Source organism: Dioscorea cayenensis, chromosome 17 (genome assembly GCF_009730915.1).
Source record: "Dioscorea cayenensis subsp. rotundata cultivar TDr96_F1 chromosome 17, TDr96_F1_v2_PseudoChromosome.rev07_lg8_w22 25.fasta, whole genome shotgun sequence".
Lineage (NCBI taxonomy): Eukaryota > Viridiplantae > Streptophyta > Magnoliopsida > Dioscoreales > Dioscoreaceae > Dioscorea > Dioscorea cayenensis.
This window is the reverse complement of record NC_052487.1, coordinates 20,580,785-20,594,919: the sequence shown is the minus strand read 5'-3', so window position 1 is coordinate 20,594,919 and position 14,135 is coordinate 20,580,785. Positions and strand designations below refer to the sequence as shown.

The window sequence follows — 14,135 nt, the reverse complement described above, 5'->3', positions numbered from 1 at the left end:
ATTATGATTCACGGAAAGGGTTTATATCTTTTAGAGAGATTGATGAACTGTTTACTTGGCAGGGGATGTACAAAAGTCTCAAGATCAATTGATTGATGACAAAAATCTGAATCATTGTCGGAAAAACATTATGATGTAATGTTTTCCGATCTTTTATAACAATCAGATAAATAAACTCAAATATTTCAAAACTAAAACTGCAATGAATCCCAGTAGATGTCACAACAAACTTGAGCACCAAAAGCATTTTGTCTTTCCCATTGCTCATTACTGCTCTTTTGGGCGTTTAGGTTTTGATCGGTCCGCAAGTAGCAACTTTGTCCTTTCCAGAACACTGAAGAAAATCGATCCACCGATTCCAATCCATAAAACTCTCGGCCCGATACCCTGAAAGTTAAGTTGGTATGAATTGACAATAAGAACAACGAAGAAAATTAGAGCTTTAATTTTCCGCTAATGAAGGCAATGAGTTTGTTCAAGAAAGTGAAGGTTCTGGTTCTAATCAAACCTTTAAAAGAGCAGCAGGACCTTCTTCTCTAACAATGGTCTGCACACAGTCAATCAACCCGTTGTACTGGTTTGCCAAGCCCTAAAAATAGGCCAGATAAAAAACCGGTGTGGGTTAAGATTTATCCTTACACAAGATGTCGGGAAAAAAAGTGAAGCCAGTGATTCACCTGAACCATTAGCCGTGTCTTCATGACATCGAGCGGAGTGGTTATAGCACCGGTTATAGCTCCTGAATAGAATATGAATATCTTCAAACGAAATGGAGAAACTTGTAGTAGATATGATTTTAGCCTTTTCGTGCTTAAATGAATAAATGGTATATTTCTAACAAATGGCTTACCAGCAAAAGCTCCAATTACAGCATTTTCGGGATCATTCAACTCTCTCTGCGCCTGAAATTTAAGAAAAAAACAATATATCAGTTTCGCATTATTAAATGTTTTATACATTGAATACATTGAATAATTGCACTTAGTACAAAAGGAATGAGGACATCATGGAAGACTATGGCAATAATAGCAAGCTTACTACAATCCGGTATCCGATTCGAAGTTGTTCATAAATACAGAATTGAATGGCATCAAATGGCAGATCTCGCAGTAGAAATGACTTATAACCCTAATTGACATGGAAAAAGCAATGTTAGTATTTTGATAGATTCCTTGAAAGCCAGTATTACACATGCATTGTTGCAATGATGAGGATATTTGGAAGTTAAATACATACAGCGTAAAGGCCTTTAAAGCCTTCTTTCGTGACAATAAGACGGACGGCATCAGGCGCTGAAGCAAATTGCCCGGTTTGCATCCTTTGCTTGACCACCTGACAAGTTTTTAGAAATTAAAAATTAAGTCATAGAGATTAGAATAAAAATCACTCAGTTACCTCTGTTGGAACACGGATTAGAGAAGACACTGCTCCTCCTAAGGCACCTGCAGTCTGAATGAAGATTCAAACACATCAATTTGAGAAGAAATACAAAAAGACATCACTCTTAAATTTCCTTCATTCCCGGTTGTTTGTGTTTTCAATCACTCATTCTTGAATCATTCATTATTAGCTTAAGAGACTTACTACACCAAATCAAGATTGAAAACGCTGGAAAAGAACACACACACAGACACACACATATCTATATATTAATGCTATGGCATGCATTTCTTTTTAAATGTTCATTGAAAGAGAATATCTATATGATTGCTGAAAAATAATTGGACAATCCATCGAGGCTCAGGCATTCGGTTCATTTTAACAAAAAAAGGGCGCGATGATTATCAACTTACCAAATGAGCCACAGCACTAAGATTTTCTGGGAAAACCTTCAATAATTTTTGTTTGGTAGGTTCATATATCCCCACAAAAACAGCAGATGCCCTGTGAGTGAAGGCAAGGTCCATTGTCAATAAAACCGGGTGACCATAAAAATAAAACCAAAGAGTGTAAATTAATTAGGAATGAAATTTATTAAATAAGAGTCAGTAATTCGTTGCAAGAATGAATACCGTAAAAGAATTTATTACTGGACCAATCACAAGGGTGGAAATGTATGCATGCCTTAGGTCTATAAAAGGCAGCATTATGTGCCAAAAAAAAAAGGAATTGTATGATATAACATGAGCTCATCTAAAGTTGATATACAAACAAGGGTTATTGAAGAGTGCTTCAAAAGGGCACCCTAAATGACAATAACAGCTCAAGAAAGAAATTAATTCAAATGAGGACTCCATAGTTTATTCAAGAAATACTTACGGCAAAACACCAGCAAGATTTCCAGCCAACCCAGAATAAAGCCCCTTCCAGTGAATTTTGCTTCCGCCATGAGCAGCCTATAAACATAAAAATCAAAACAAATATAGAATATCCACAATGTTGTTGCAAGTCTTCTGTTATCCAGTTACTATCAACTAGTCCAATGAAAAAGATAAATAACACTGATTATTAGAAATAGCAGAAGCATGAAAATAGCACAAAATAGATTATTCAGCATAATTAACCTGCCTGAAGCCGAGTCTTTATAGTATCAATTGGATACAAAGCAGTTTCAACAACAACACCAGCAGTACCACCCGCTACAAAACCCTCTGGAAAATCCAAAACACATAAGCTAAACAGCATTAGCATTAGTTTTTGCAATATATTAACCTGTGAACCAATATGATCTTTTAAGTTGTCACACCACAATATATACTATTCTCTAGAAAGGCTGTGATGTGAATCACCTAAAAAATCATAAGACATGATGCACATTGAAGGTACTCATTTCACAACTATCAACTTTGTCAAGAAAATCTAACACTTAACAAAATGATCTCAAACTCGAAACTAAAGACAGATAACAAAAAGAAGCTCAAAACTTCAAAACTTAGCATTGTACTCTCACTGGACAACTTACGAACATTTTACAGAATGTGAAACAAATCTGATAATTTGCAAGGACTCACATTGTTAACAATAACAAACAAACCTTTCCTCAAAACTCAAATTTGATAAAGTAAATCAAACAGAACAAAAGAATTATTTGAAAATAATAAGATTACACAAACTCACCAAATAGCACCCTTAAAAAATTAAATGGCTTTTCGTCCTCCATAGAGATCGATGCAAATGACTTCAGACTTTTCAACTCAGAGTCTGGAAATCTAGCACAGTTGGCATCTATAAAAGCAGATGTCTTGCTCAGAACAAAAGTAAACAAAGTGAACTCATATATATATATATATATATGGCCAAATTCAAGCACTATAAATCACATTGGCTATTTTAAATCTTTTACCACTACAGCATACCCAAGTTCTCTCCTTTTCTATTATTCCAGTTCGCACACTTGCATTTGAAGGACTAGATGCACAAAATCACAAAAAGTATTGAGAATACCTGATGATAATACAATAGAACTTCTCATATCAGTGGCCAATGCTGGAGGACCCATCAAAGTTGAACCAAAACTAGTACCTAGTAAAACATATATATTAAAAATAAGGATTACACTAAACATAACAAAAGAAAAAAAGAAAAAAAAAAAGAGAAAGCTGTTTCCAACCTTGAGTTTCCAAGTGAACAAATATATCATATAAAAATCATAACTTGTGTGCAAATTCTAACATTTTCGCCTCAAAAAACAATTACCAACAAAATCGTTCCAGAAACACAAATGGCAGTCAAAGGATTCAAAAACACAAGCAAAAATTGAACAAATTAGATAGAAATCCAACAAAATGAATTGAAAGCATGGGAAAAGTAAAGAGATCAGATCAAATATGCAAAGGAAAAGGGAGAGAGGGCTTACAGAGAGATGTGAGGTTTCAAGAGAAAAAGATTGGGTTTTTGAGAAGTTGGGTTTTAGGAATTAGAACGCAAGAAGGAGGAGAGGAGTGGAACTATCACACGTGAGTATAGCACCCCTCACGTGACTGTTAGTCAGTTTAAGCTCGGCTCAGTTCTGCTTGGCTCAGGACGGATGTGGCAAGGAATGACAATGGGGCGGGGCGGGACAGAGTGGGGAGAGGCATGCCGCTATTATTTTCACTCCGGATGGCAATAGAGTGATCGAGGGCGGGGCACACCTTTATCATCCCTGTCGCGTCTTTTTTTATTTATTTATAAATCACCCAACTCGCCTAGTTCTATCATGCTATAAATAAGTATCTAAAATTTCTAAAAATATTTTTAAAATAGATTTTTTTTATAAAACATATACTAATAAAAACAAGCTCATAAAAAATTTATTAAAATTTTTTAAAAAAAAATCAGTTTAACCCTATACTATATAATATTTATAATAAATTAAATTAATAGCGGGCCCGGGGTGGGGCATGGAAAAATCAAACTTGCTCCGCCCAGCCCAAAACCAGGGCGGATCGGGTCATAAAAAACGAATTGGTTCGGTTTTTTATCATCCTTAGATGTGGCGTGGTAAACTTCTTTGCATATCCCTGAAAAGTTATTAATTATGTAATTACTAATATACCCTACTAAAACTCATATTGATTCATATACAGCTAATAAGTATTTTTGTTTATTTATCTACCACAATAATTTTTAGCTAATTAAAAAAATTATATAAAAAGTATATTTATTTTTAATTTCATCTGTTTTTTTCATCTCTGAAAATGGATGGCAAAAGAAGCAAATGAATTAAAGTTCAATATTTTTACCTCACTATTTTTTAGCTGTATTTACGTTTTATACACACACTCTGTATCTTGTATTTCAATATTATTTACATTTATTAATTTTATTTTATGTATATATATATATACATGTAAATAAGTACGTAAATTTTATATTATTTGCTGAGATAGACATTCTACATTTCGGTGCCTTGGCCCAACTCTTCTGCTGATTTTCTCTTATAAACTATTTTTTTATCTTACTTTTCATATTTTAATATATTAATCTCTTTTTTTATATAATTAGTAATTTATTTTTTCAAATAAAGATATACACGCAATTCAATTATTTACAGGGTATATCTGCAAAAATATATTTTAATTTTCTCAGATTTATTAGATATGGAAGCAATTTCACAATCTGTGTGTATATATTAAAAACAGTAGCCGGACACGTGGCACATATTTATTGGTGGTCAAGCAAGTCGAATGCTATATAAATTGTCTCGCGGGTGAACTTTATTAACAAGAGTTCCGCTCAACGATGTCTTCGTATCCGGCGCTGCCACCGCTTCGGGTTCTACAACTCCGGCGACCTAGAATACCATTAACCTCAACATCATACGTGGCGAGATCTCATTGGTTCCTCCGCTGGTACACGTTTGCTCTCGTTTCTCCCTCTTCTTGATTTCATTCATCATTTGTTCTGGTTTCATGACTCCTTCCCCTTTTCACGAAGGATTAACTATTTTTAGGGCTTCCATCGTTGTGAGCTCGCTGGATTTTGGTACATTTGGTTCTTTTTTAAGGTTTTTGGTTGGAAAAGAGGAATTTTTGATCTCTTTGTGAGTATTTCTTTTACATTACTGTGAAAAAGGTGTCATTTTTATTTTTTTTTTTCAATTTGGAAAGTAGGTGGTCTCGAATTGTTTCATGGAGATGATTAAAATGTGTTGAAGTTTTTCGTTTTTAGAATTTTGTTGCTTTTTTGAGCTTTTAACTTGCTAAATTGGGAATAGTTAGCTATTTTTAGTGATTTTCTTTGAGGATTGTGCGTTGTTTTGATTCTAAACATATTGAATGCTTTTATATGATTGTGTTGGTGTTTGAGTTTTAGATTTCTCTTATTCGTAGAAAATCTGAGAGAAATTGCTTCTTTTGAATCAAATTGTACTTTTGGATCTTTTTCTTCTTTGATTCTGTGGGAGAAGAAAAGGAAAAAAAGAATCTTTTTTTCTTTCTTGATTGTTTATTCAAAGTTGAAGATTTTGATCTCTAGTTGTTGTTTTTCTCAGACGATGGTGGATATGAGAGATACAGCTCAGGTGAGTGAGGTGGCTCGAAAGATCCCAAAGGAGGCCAGAAGGATACTCCATAATTTAGCTGCAGAATGGAGCGATGTAGATGATTCCAAGGCATTGGAGGTGGTACAGCTCAAGGGAGCCATGACCAATGAGGTTTATCAGATTAACTGGCCAACATCTGAGGAGGAGGCAACATCCCGAAAGGTTCTGGTCCGGATCTACGGGGAAGGGGTGGACATATTTTTCAACAGGGAAGATGAGATTCGCACTTTTGAGTGCATGTCTCGCCACGGGCAGGGCCCCTCGTCTGTTGGGAAGGTTTCCCAATGGCCGGATTGAAGAATTTATTCATGCCAGGGTATGCACTTGTGCTCAAAACTTGTCCTTTCAATTGAATTTATATTGTATGCATGATACGGTTTGAATAATTTGTTCAACCATTTATAATATGCTATCAAACAGTTTTTATTTATTTTTTTTGGTTTCTGGTTGTGTGCAAATTGTCTGTTTCTCTTGAAGATGAGTAGTTGTCACGGACTCACGATACAATTATAGGCTAAGTGGAGTTTATTTATTTTTCTATCAAGGTAGACTGAGGCATTTGTACAGTCAGAAAATTTGTTGAATGCATATGTTATAGCTAAGTTTGTTGTTCTAAGTCTCTCAGTCATTTGTAATTAGAATGAAAGTGAAAAAAGAATATTCAAGGATGGTGATGTGTTTCATGTGTGTAAGTCATCTGTAGTGATCTGCATGTTATGAAGATTAGCTTAGAAGTGTCACATTAGGTAGTTGTGGTTATATATATATGCAAAAAGTCACAATCTTGCATAGTGTGGGGCTGGGTTATTAGTTGGTATTTGGTATGGGCGGCCCTGCTTTTGCCTTTAGAAAATGTTTGATTCTGAACTGATAAAAATTGGAATAAGCTACAGACATATTTTGTTGAGCTATAATTCACCAACCGACAAACTTTGGAATGCACAGTTTTTTCTTCTTCAAAGACTTACTGTTTCCTAATTGGAATATAGAATAAACTTAAAGTGCCATATTGCGTGGAAAATAAGACTTTTTGGTTTCGCTTTGTCTTAGATGCGTATCAAAGCATTCTTTCTGTGAGTCATTTTCAGAATATATGAGGTTCTGCTAGGCTGTAACAAAAAGTTAGATATTGGTATATCACCCGAATATTACTCATAATAATGCAAATGACCTCCATGGCTCCATCATGTCTTTTCACGGCCTTTTCTGGGTTTTTTTTTTGGTGTCAAAATTCAAATTAAGATGAGCCAATAGGATCATGGCGGAAACATTTCTTCACTAGTTTTGCTGTAGTTATGGCTATAGCCATTTTATTCAGTTTAAGTATAATACTGTCAACCATGTTCTTAATTTACTGGCTGTTTTGGTATATTATTGTTATGCTGTCCAGAAGAAGAAGAAAGGAGCATGAAAAAGAAAATGAAATCATCAAGCTTGAGTCTTCCAGCTGCAGTGCTTAATCTGCTAGGTGAGAGCCTGCTGTTGGGGGTGAGCTTATGGTTCTCTGAATGACTAAAGTTATTGTGGTCTTTACTTTGAAACTATGTGAACTTTTATTAACGTATTCACTTTAGTTTGAATTTATTCTTTTGCAAATCTTTCTATTCTATTTTTTTTACTCTGCATAAAATGCAATTAACCAATAAGCTTCTTTTTTGCATTTTTGATGACTTTTAATTTGGGTGCGGTTTATACTATGCAATGGAAGAGATTTAGAAATTTTCGGTCAAAGTAATTTTAAGAAAATTTGTGAATGATATTATCCAAAGATTATGTAGCAACTTTTGCATCAAGGTACAGGACAGAATTACATTATCTTGTTGATTATGATGGTTGTCATAGTTTGTAATAGTTTATTAGATGCATATTGTTGCAATATATAAACAAATCAGGTTATATAGTCTAGTCTATCATGGATATTGGGATAAATAATGCTTATCTCCATATCTCAAGGTTTTTTCTAATTGAGCTTCTTCAATTGTGTTTTCTTTTCTTATTTTGGAATATCAGACACTCTCAGCTGCTGATTTACGTGACCCTGGAATATCCGCTCTCATAGCATCTAAACTAAGAGAGTTTCATGAGCTTGACATGCCAGGTCCCAAGAATGTATTTTTATGGGACAGGTTAAGGTGTGTATCTGTTATTTACCGCATTTGCTGTTCTGCATTGAACAGTAGCAAGAAACAAACAGTTCATTATTTCTCTTTACTGCAGAAATTGGCTTAAAGCAGCCAAAAGTTTGTGTACAATAGATGAAGCTAAAGAATTTCGTTTGGATGACATGGAGGAAGAGATTGCTACTTTGGAAAATGAGTTAACAGGGAAAAATCAGAGGATTGGATTCTGCCACAATGATCTACAGTATGGCAACATCATGATTGACGAAGAAACCAGTCTTGTCACTATAATTGTAAGTTCCTTAACATTAGTACATCGACTTGAACATGAAGCCTGTGTTAATCTCAATGATTTTGCTTTTAGGATTATGAATATGCGAGTTTCAACTCCATTGCATTTGATATTGCGAATCACTTTTGTGAGATGGCTTCTGATTACCATACGGACACACCTCATGTTCTGGATTTTAAAAAATACCCAGGTTCATTGCTTATTAGTATTCGGTTAGAGTAGTTCACTTTTGATGTTCATGCTACCATTCTCAACTTCTCTTCTTATGAGCAGATTTTGAAGAGCGGAAGAGATTCGTGGAGATTTATCTGAGTTCTTCAGGTAAACGTGCGAGCATATACCAATATCTTATCAATATATTCATGAGTAAATTTTTGCATTAAAAACATCTATCGAACTCTTTGCTTAATACATTCCGTTCTTATCTGAATCTCATGTAGGAGAAAAAACCGATGACATTGAAGCTAACCAAAATCTTGAAGATATTGAGAAATATACTCTTGCATCCCATCTGGTCTGGGGATTGTGGGGAATTATTTCTGTAAGCCTCTCTACTCAATGTGTAATTGATCTACATAAATTACTTGGGGGTATATTCGACGATGATTAATCTTTTTCACATGCAGGAACATGTAAATGAGATCGATTTCAACTACATTGAATACGCCAGGCAAAGATTTCAGCAGTATTGGTTTAGGAAGCCTCTACTAATGAATTCTTCAACTAAAGTAGATGATCGAGCTTCATTCGGCAATTAAACTAGTATGTAAATACATTTCTATGATTTTGAAACCATAAGTTTATGCACTGTGTTATGTGATAAACATATCTCAGCCATTGTTTTCTCTTATACGTACTTGTTTAGATCATGAATAAATTTACATGAATGTTATCATGTTTATTAGTGTACTCCCCTTGTTTTATGCCATGCAGACTACCTATTTTACATACATACATGCATATATATATATATATAATTAAAATGACATGAAGGTGTTATCTAAATTTTTTATACATGAAAATTAAATTATTATTTGGTTCTCTGTGGCTATTCCAAATGGCAATCAACCATGCATGGCCATGTCCCTTCCTCCCTGACCTTTTCCCCAAAACCCACTCATCCCTACCAAACCTTTCATCTTCTCCATCATTTTTCCCTTTAATCTCTCCATCAACCTCCATTAACAACCTTAAAGATCCTCTTATCGTCTCATTCAATGCATGCATGACCCCTGTCCAAGTACCTTCTCATCACCATGAACAACCTCTTCTCTCCAACATCACTCAAGAGATACACTGACTTGAAATGGCAAGCCCACGTAGATGGCATGCAGGAATCCATGCATGAATCCATCAACCTTGATGACTTCTTCATGGACGTAAACAACATCAACGTTGATCTCCAAAACCTACAATATCTCCATCTTCAACTCCACAATACAAACCAAGAAGCTAAGACAGTGCTCAACATGACCACCATTAAAGAGCTCCGAGCTCAGATGGACTTAGACGTCCGGCAAGTTATACGTCAAGCTAAGACAGTGAAGATGAAGCTTGAAGAGCTTGATAAGGCCAACTTGGCTCACAGGAGACTTCCCGGCTGTGGGCCGGGGACACTTGCTGAGAGAACTAGAACTTCAGTTGTTGGAGGGTTGGGATCAAAGCTTAAGAAGTTGATGGATGAGTTCCAAGAACTCAGGACAGAGATGGTTGATGAAGAAGTTATTGAAAGGTTGTCTTAGAGTTGCTCATCTTATTGAATAAAACTAATTAAATCTATCTTTTATGCATAAAGTTTATCTTACTCATATTTTATCAGGTTGACGACAAGAGAAGGAAGTGAGAGGTTTATGAAGGAGGTGGTGATGGAGGTGAAGGAGAGGAATGATGCAGTTAAGGAGATGGAGAAGAGTTTGAAGGAGCTTGAACAGGTGTTCATGGACATGGCTGTGCTAGTTGGAGCTCAAGGGGAGAAGATTGATGATATCGAAAGCCACGTGGCACGTGCCAACTCGTTTGTGAGGAGGGGTGCTGGGGAGTTGCAGACTGCAATGCAGTATCAGAGGAAGTCTAGGAAGTGGACTTGCATTGCTCTTCTTGTTGGCCTTGTTGTTCTTGCTTTGATTCTTGTTCCAGTTATTGTAAATGTTTTGAGGATGAGTTGAGATGTTTTTTGTAAACAATTTTAGTTATTAATTTGTTAATCTTGAAGAAATTAATCACTGGATTCTTATTATCATCTTCAGTTAGTTGAATTATGTTAAAGGATTTCTGCAATGTCAAAGTATTAATTGCAGAATGACAAAAAAATTTAAAACAGATACAATTATATAACAAATTGATGATAAAAAGTCACATAAATTCACCATTTTCTGTATAAATTTGGAACCAGACAAGGTCTCAAGAATGTAGCATTGATTCTCTCATTCGAGAAGTGAAATTAATTGGATGAAAAACCACACAATGATTGGAGACTGTCGATGATTGTATCGATAACAGCATGCGATTTTGCAGTCCCTGCAAGTGCTAAATGCTTAGGAGCTTCTGCGCGGTCGAAGTAAAATGCACCCGATACCAGTTTTTCCTTTGGCTGTAAAGCTAACCAAACGGCAGTATCAGCACCCTCTTCGCTTGTTCTTAGTTTGCCTGATAATCTATGAAAATCAAATGTTTCAGATTGATCAAATTCAGTAAAAGACATAGTAGCAGCGAGAATTTAACGGTGCGAGGAAGAGCAAGAGTGCTCTCACTTCTCTGAAAAGCCAGGCAAGCTTTTGGTAACACCAGGTGTAGCAGCCCAGCCAGGATGCATCGAGTAGAATCCAACTCCCTTACTGCTGTACATTTCTGCCCATTTTTCAGTTAATGCCACCTGAAATAAGTGGATTTGAATTAGGAAATGGAAAAGATGTCGACATTATATTCCTAGATTGGCCGTCCTTGATTTACAAGTGACATTTCATAGAGAAATCTTAATCAACCTGAGAGATCCCTGGTTGCACAAAAGAGATATTTGCAGAAGTTTCCAAAGAAAGAAAATAGTTCATTACAGCTCACTGCATTACTGACCTGAACTCTCTTGTTCCGAGCATATTGTAATGTTCCATCAAATTTGGTTTCACTAAACTGCAGTATGTCAATTTGTCCACATGAAGTTTAAAATCATGAGCAGCAAAGGACTTCAAGGCAAACCAGATAACAGCCAACAAGCAGAGATTAATGTAAAAGGGCTGTTGAATTGAAAAAATACCTGCAAGTCCTTGGTCAAAGGACTTGTGTACATCCCACCAGAGGAGACTGTGATAATGCGAGCCTCGGGTGCTGCTTTCTCCAACAATGGCAACATTAATTCTGTCAAAGTATAGGTTGCTGCTACATTGACCGCAAAGTTCAACTCGAGTCTTATGACAGTAACAAAACATATCAGGTGTCCATATAGAAAAAAGGATGCAAGAGAACAATAAAAATTATGACTCAGAAGCTCTGAAGATTTTAAGCACAAAAAACTTCTATACAGAATTCAATATGGAAAGATTAACAGAGTCTCGAACAATATATGAAGGATTTTTTAAAAGCATTACCCTTCTGAAGTAATCACACGGTCATGTTCCATTAGGCCAGCATTGTTGACCTAAGCCGAGAATTTTTCAGTATCAATGACGTTTATCATAACAAGTAAAATGAACACTGAAATAAATGGCCGGAAGTAAACTGTATATTTGTTTGCATGTGAAACCAACAACTAGGAAAAACTCACCAAGACATGAAGTGGTTTATCCTGTGAAGAAAATTTGGAAACAAAGGCCTTGACTTCACTGATAGATGAAAGATCACAGACCTGCCATTAACAATTAACTAGTTGAACTATAAACTCAATAAGCATTTACAGAAACAAGAAACCATATCAAGTAGTCAAACCTCAAGATGTATGTTTGGGTTTCCAGTCTTTGTCTGCATTTCAGAAACAGCAGCTTCCCCCTTCTCCGCATTTCGGCACACAATATACACAGTTGCACCACTGGTGAAGAAAAAAATATAATTGTATATAGATGACACCCCACAAACTAAAGATTTAATGTATATAAAAAATGAGCATTTTCAATGAACCCTAAATCCTTGCAACTTGAATACTTCTAAGTAGGAATTCAAGGCACAAAGGTACAATTACCAACATTGAATTCAGAAAGAAAGGATGAAATCAATACTACCGTGATGCAAGACCCTCAGCAGTAGCATAACCAATGCCAGAATTAGCACCAGTGACCATGCAGTTCTTCCCATCCATTTGTATCTGCATATCCTCTGCTTTGAAATTCTTGGAATGCTCCCTGAAATTCACAATTGCAGAATCATAAACACTAAATTAATCAACAAATAAATCAAAAATTCAAATAAAAAGGATCAATTGAATTACTGGAACCCCGATTTGGTGAACTGAGTGAAGCCATAGATCCCAAACGCCGCAGTCCTCCATGCCTAGTTATTGAGAGTTCCTAGAAACAAGTAATTCAAAGAAAAAACTACAAAGATTTGATCTTTGGGGTTGATTGCTTGTGAACGCACCTTCTGAATGAACATCGCTGGGAAAACAAGAGTCAATCCAGAGCTGAGAGCGAGTGAATGGAGAAACAGGGGCCATTCGTTTGCAGGGTTTAGACTATGAGACGATTTTTCAAACAAGACCCTCGAAAATATATATATATATATATATTTACTATTGACCTCAAATATTTTTCACTTAATTTAAAATATTTATTTTTATTTCATTGAAACGATGATCCCGACGCAGTCTGAGTGTTTCTAAACTTTTGCCTTAGCCCTTGTTTGTGTCCTTCCCCTGATTTTGTTTTTGTTTTTGTTTTTGTTTTGTTGTTGGTGACATCTATGTTTCACCTTGTGCATGTTTTGTTTTCTCTATAGCGTCTTTTGTTTATACTAGTTATTTTTTCTTTTTCTTTTTGTAGTTATTTTTCTTTTGTTTGTCCTGTTCGTTCATTCTGTGTTGTTGTAATCACAGTTTGCTCTTAATGAATTGTAGTGTTTTTTTAAAAATATATATAGAGAATTTACATTATTTATGGACGTCCATAGATAAAAAATCTATAGGCGTCCAATTATCAGCCGTTGGATTGTGATCTAACGGCTAACATTGATGAATAATAGTACTGATGATTATACTGTTTCAAACAATAATTGTTGTACATGTAACTGTTAGATTGAGATCCAATGACTAATAATGGACATCCATAGATTTTTTATCTATGGACCCCATATAGGATTGGTCTTATATATATATATATATATATAAAGAGGGTCATTTACACATGTCCACAGATTTACAATCAAAGCAAGTTTTTTTTTTTTAAAAAAAGACAATATACGCAAGTTGGTCACCAGCTGTTGGATTGTAATCCATCGGTTGCTACCATTCAGCTAAATAGTAGTATTGTACTTATAAACAATAGCATAGCGAAAAATTGGATGCAGTCCTCATAGTTATAATCTGCGCAAGTTAGTCATCATTTGTTGGATTGTAGTCCAACTATTACTACCATTCAGCTAAATAGTAATACTGTAATTATGAATAATGGACATACAGTGAAAAATGAGATGCACTGTATTTTGATTTGAACCGTAGATCAATAACTCAATTAATCTGAATTGTTCAACTCTGTTTTTATTGCACATACAATTAAACTAAAAACCAAACACAAGTATAATATAACAACTTGTTGCCATTGGGGTACAATGGTTCGCC

General features: G+C 35.3%; 4 protein-coding genes across 5 annotated transcripts; 2 read left to right on the top strand and 2 right to left on the bottom strand.

Annotated features, from left to right (window-relative positions):
* Window positions 1-62: 62 nt before the first annotated feature.
* On the bottom strand, window positions 63-3,895 carry LOC120280640 (S-adenosylmethionine carrier 1, chloroplastic/mitochondrial). Of its 2 annotated transcripts, none has more exons than XM_039287525.1 (13): window positions 3,797-3,895; window positions 3,385-3,462; window positions 3,058-3,165; window positions 2,509-2,591; window positions 2,260-2,336; window positions 1,794-1,884; window positions 1,396-1,449; window positions 1,237-1,332; window positions 1,039-1,128; window positions 851-902; window positions 678-739; window positions 509-589; window positions 63-387 (listed from the first exon to the last, which is right to left on the bottom strand). In XM_039287525.1, the coding sequence occupies exons 2-13, from the start codon at window positions 3,437-3,439 to the stop codon at window positions 268-270; spliced, it is 969 nt and encodes a 322-aa protein (XP_039143459.1). In that variant the 5' UTR covers window positions 3,440-3,462; window positions 3,797-3,895; the 3' UTR covers window positions 63-267. The 2 variants fall into 2 exon arrangements, with proteins under 2 accessions (XP_039143459.1, XP_039143460.1); XM_039287526.1 differs by lacking the exon at window positions 3,797-3,895 and adding an exon at window positions 3,551-3,607.
* Window positions 3,896-5,240: 1,345 nt separating this feature from the next.
* On the top strand, window positions 5,241-9,286 carry LOC120280642 (probable choline kinase 2). The gene is given in 10 exon segments (XM_039287529.1): window positions 5,241-5,273; window positions 5,375-5,464; window positions 5,915-6,223; window positions 6,225-6,281; window positions 7,976-8,097; window positions 8,183-8,378; window positions 8,450-8,567; window positions 8,651-8,698; window positions 8,818-8,918; window positions 9,004-9,286. Coding segments are annotated over 8 exon segments (1,080 nt in total). The 5' UTR covers window positions 5,241-5,273; window positions 5,375-5,464; window positions 5,915-5,917; the 3' UTR covers window positions 9,136-9,286.
* A 98-nt stretch (window positions 9,287-9,384) lies between these two features.
* On the top strand, window positions 9,385-10,583 carry LOC120280641 (syntaxin-124-like). The gene is made up of 2 exons (XM_039287527.1): window positions 9,385-10,109; window positions 10,197-10,583. The coding sequence occupies exons 1-2, from the start codon at window positions 9,634-9,636 to the stop codon at window positions 10,540-10,542; spliced, it is 822 nt and encodes a 273-aa protein (XP_039143461.1). The 5' UTR covers window positions 9,385-9,633; the 3' UTR covers window positions 10,543-10,583.
* Window positions 10,584-10,715: 132 nt separating this feature from the next.
* Window positions 10,716-13,044, bottom strand: LOC120280120 (dehydrogenase/reductase SDR family member 12). The gene is made up of 10 exons (XM_039286858.1): window positions 12,941-13,044; window positions 12,792-12,853; window positions 12,586-12,705; window positions 12,296-12,395; window positions 12,135-12,215; window positions 11,959-12,008; window positions 11,628-11,778; window positions 11,447-11,503; window positions 11,128-11,249; window positions 10,716-11,031 (listed from the first exon to the last, which is right to left on the bottom strand). Exons 1-10 carry the CDS (start codon window positions 12,953-12,955, stop codon window positions 10,818-10,820), a joined length of 972 nt encoding a protein of 323 aa, XP_039142792.1. The 5' UTR covers window positions 12,956-13,044; the 3' UTR covers window positions 10,716-10,817.
* Window positions 13,045-14,135: the final 1,091 nt, after the last annotated feature.

Excerpts from the sequence above, each read along its gene's own strand:
- LOC120280641 (XM_039287527.1), top strand. The coding sequence starts at position 9,634 with ATGAACAACCTCTTCTCTCCAACATCACTCAAGAGATACACTGACTTG. Across the intron at positions 10,110-10,196 it reads GATGAAGAAGTTATTGAAAG|GTTGACGACAAGAGAAGGAA; the intron begins GTTGTCTTAGAG and ends ATATTTTATCAG.
- LOC120280640 (XM_039287525.1), bottom strand. The coding sequence starts at position 3,439 with ATGGGTCCTCCAGCATTGGCCACTGATATGAGAAGTTCTATTGTATTA. Across the intron at positions 740-850 it reads TGTAATTGGAGCTTTTGCTG|GAGCTATAACCGGTGCTATA; the intron begins GTAAGCCATTTG and ends TATTCTATTCAG. Across the intron at positions 590-677 it reads AGACACGGCTAATGGTTCAG|GGCTTGGCAAACCAGTACAA; the intron begins GTGAATCACTGG and ends GCCTATTTTTAG.
- LOC120280120 (XM_039286858.1), bottom strand. Across the intron at positions 11,779-11,958 it reads CGTGTGATTACTTCAGAAGG|ACTCGAGTTGAACTTTGCGG; the intron begins GTAATGCTTTTA and ends TACTGTCATAAG. Across the intron at positions 11,250-11,446 it reads CTCGGAACAAGAGAGTTCAG|GTGGCATTAACTGAAAAATG; the intron begins GTCAGTAATGCA and ends CACTTATTTCAG.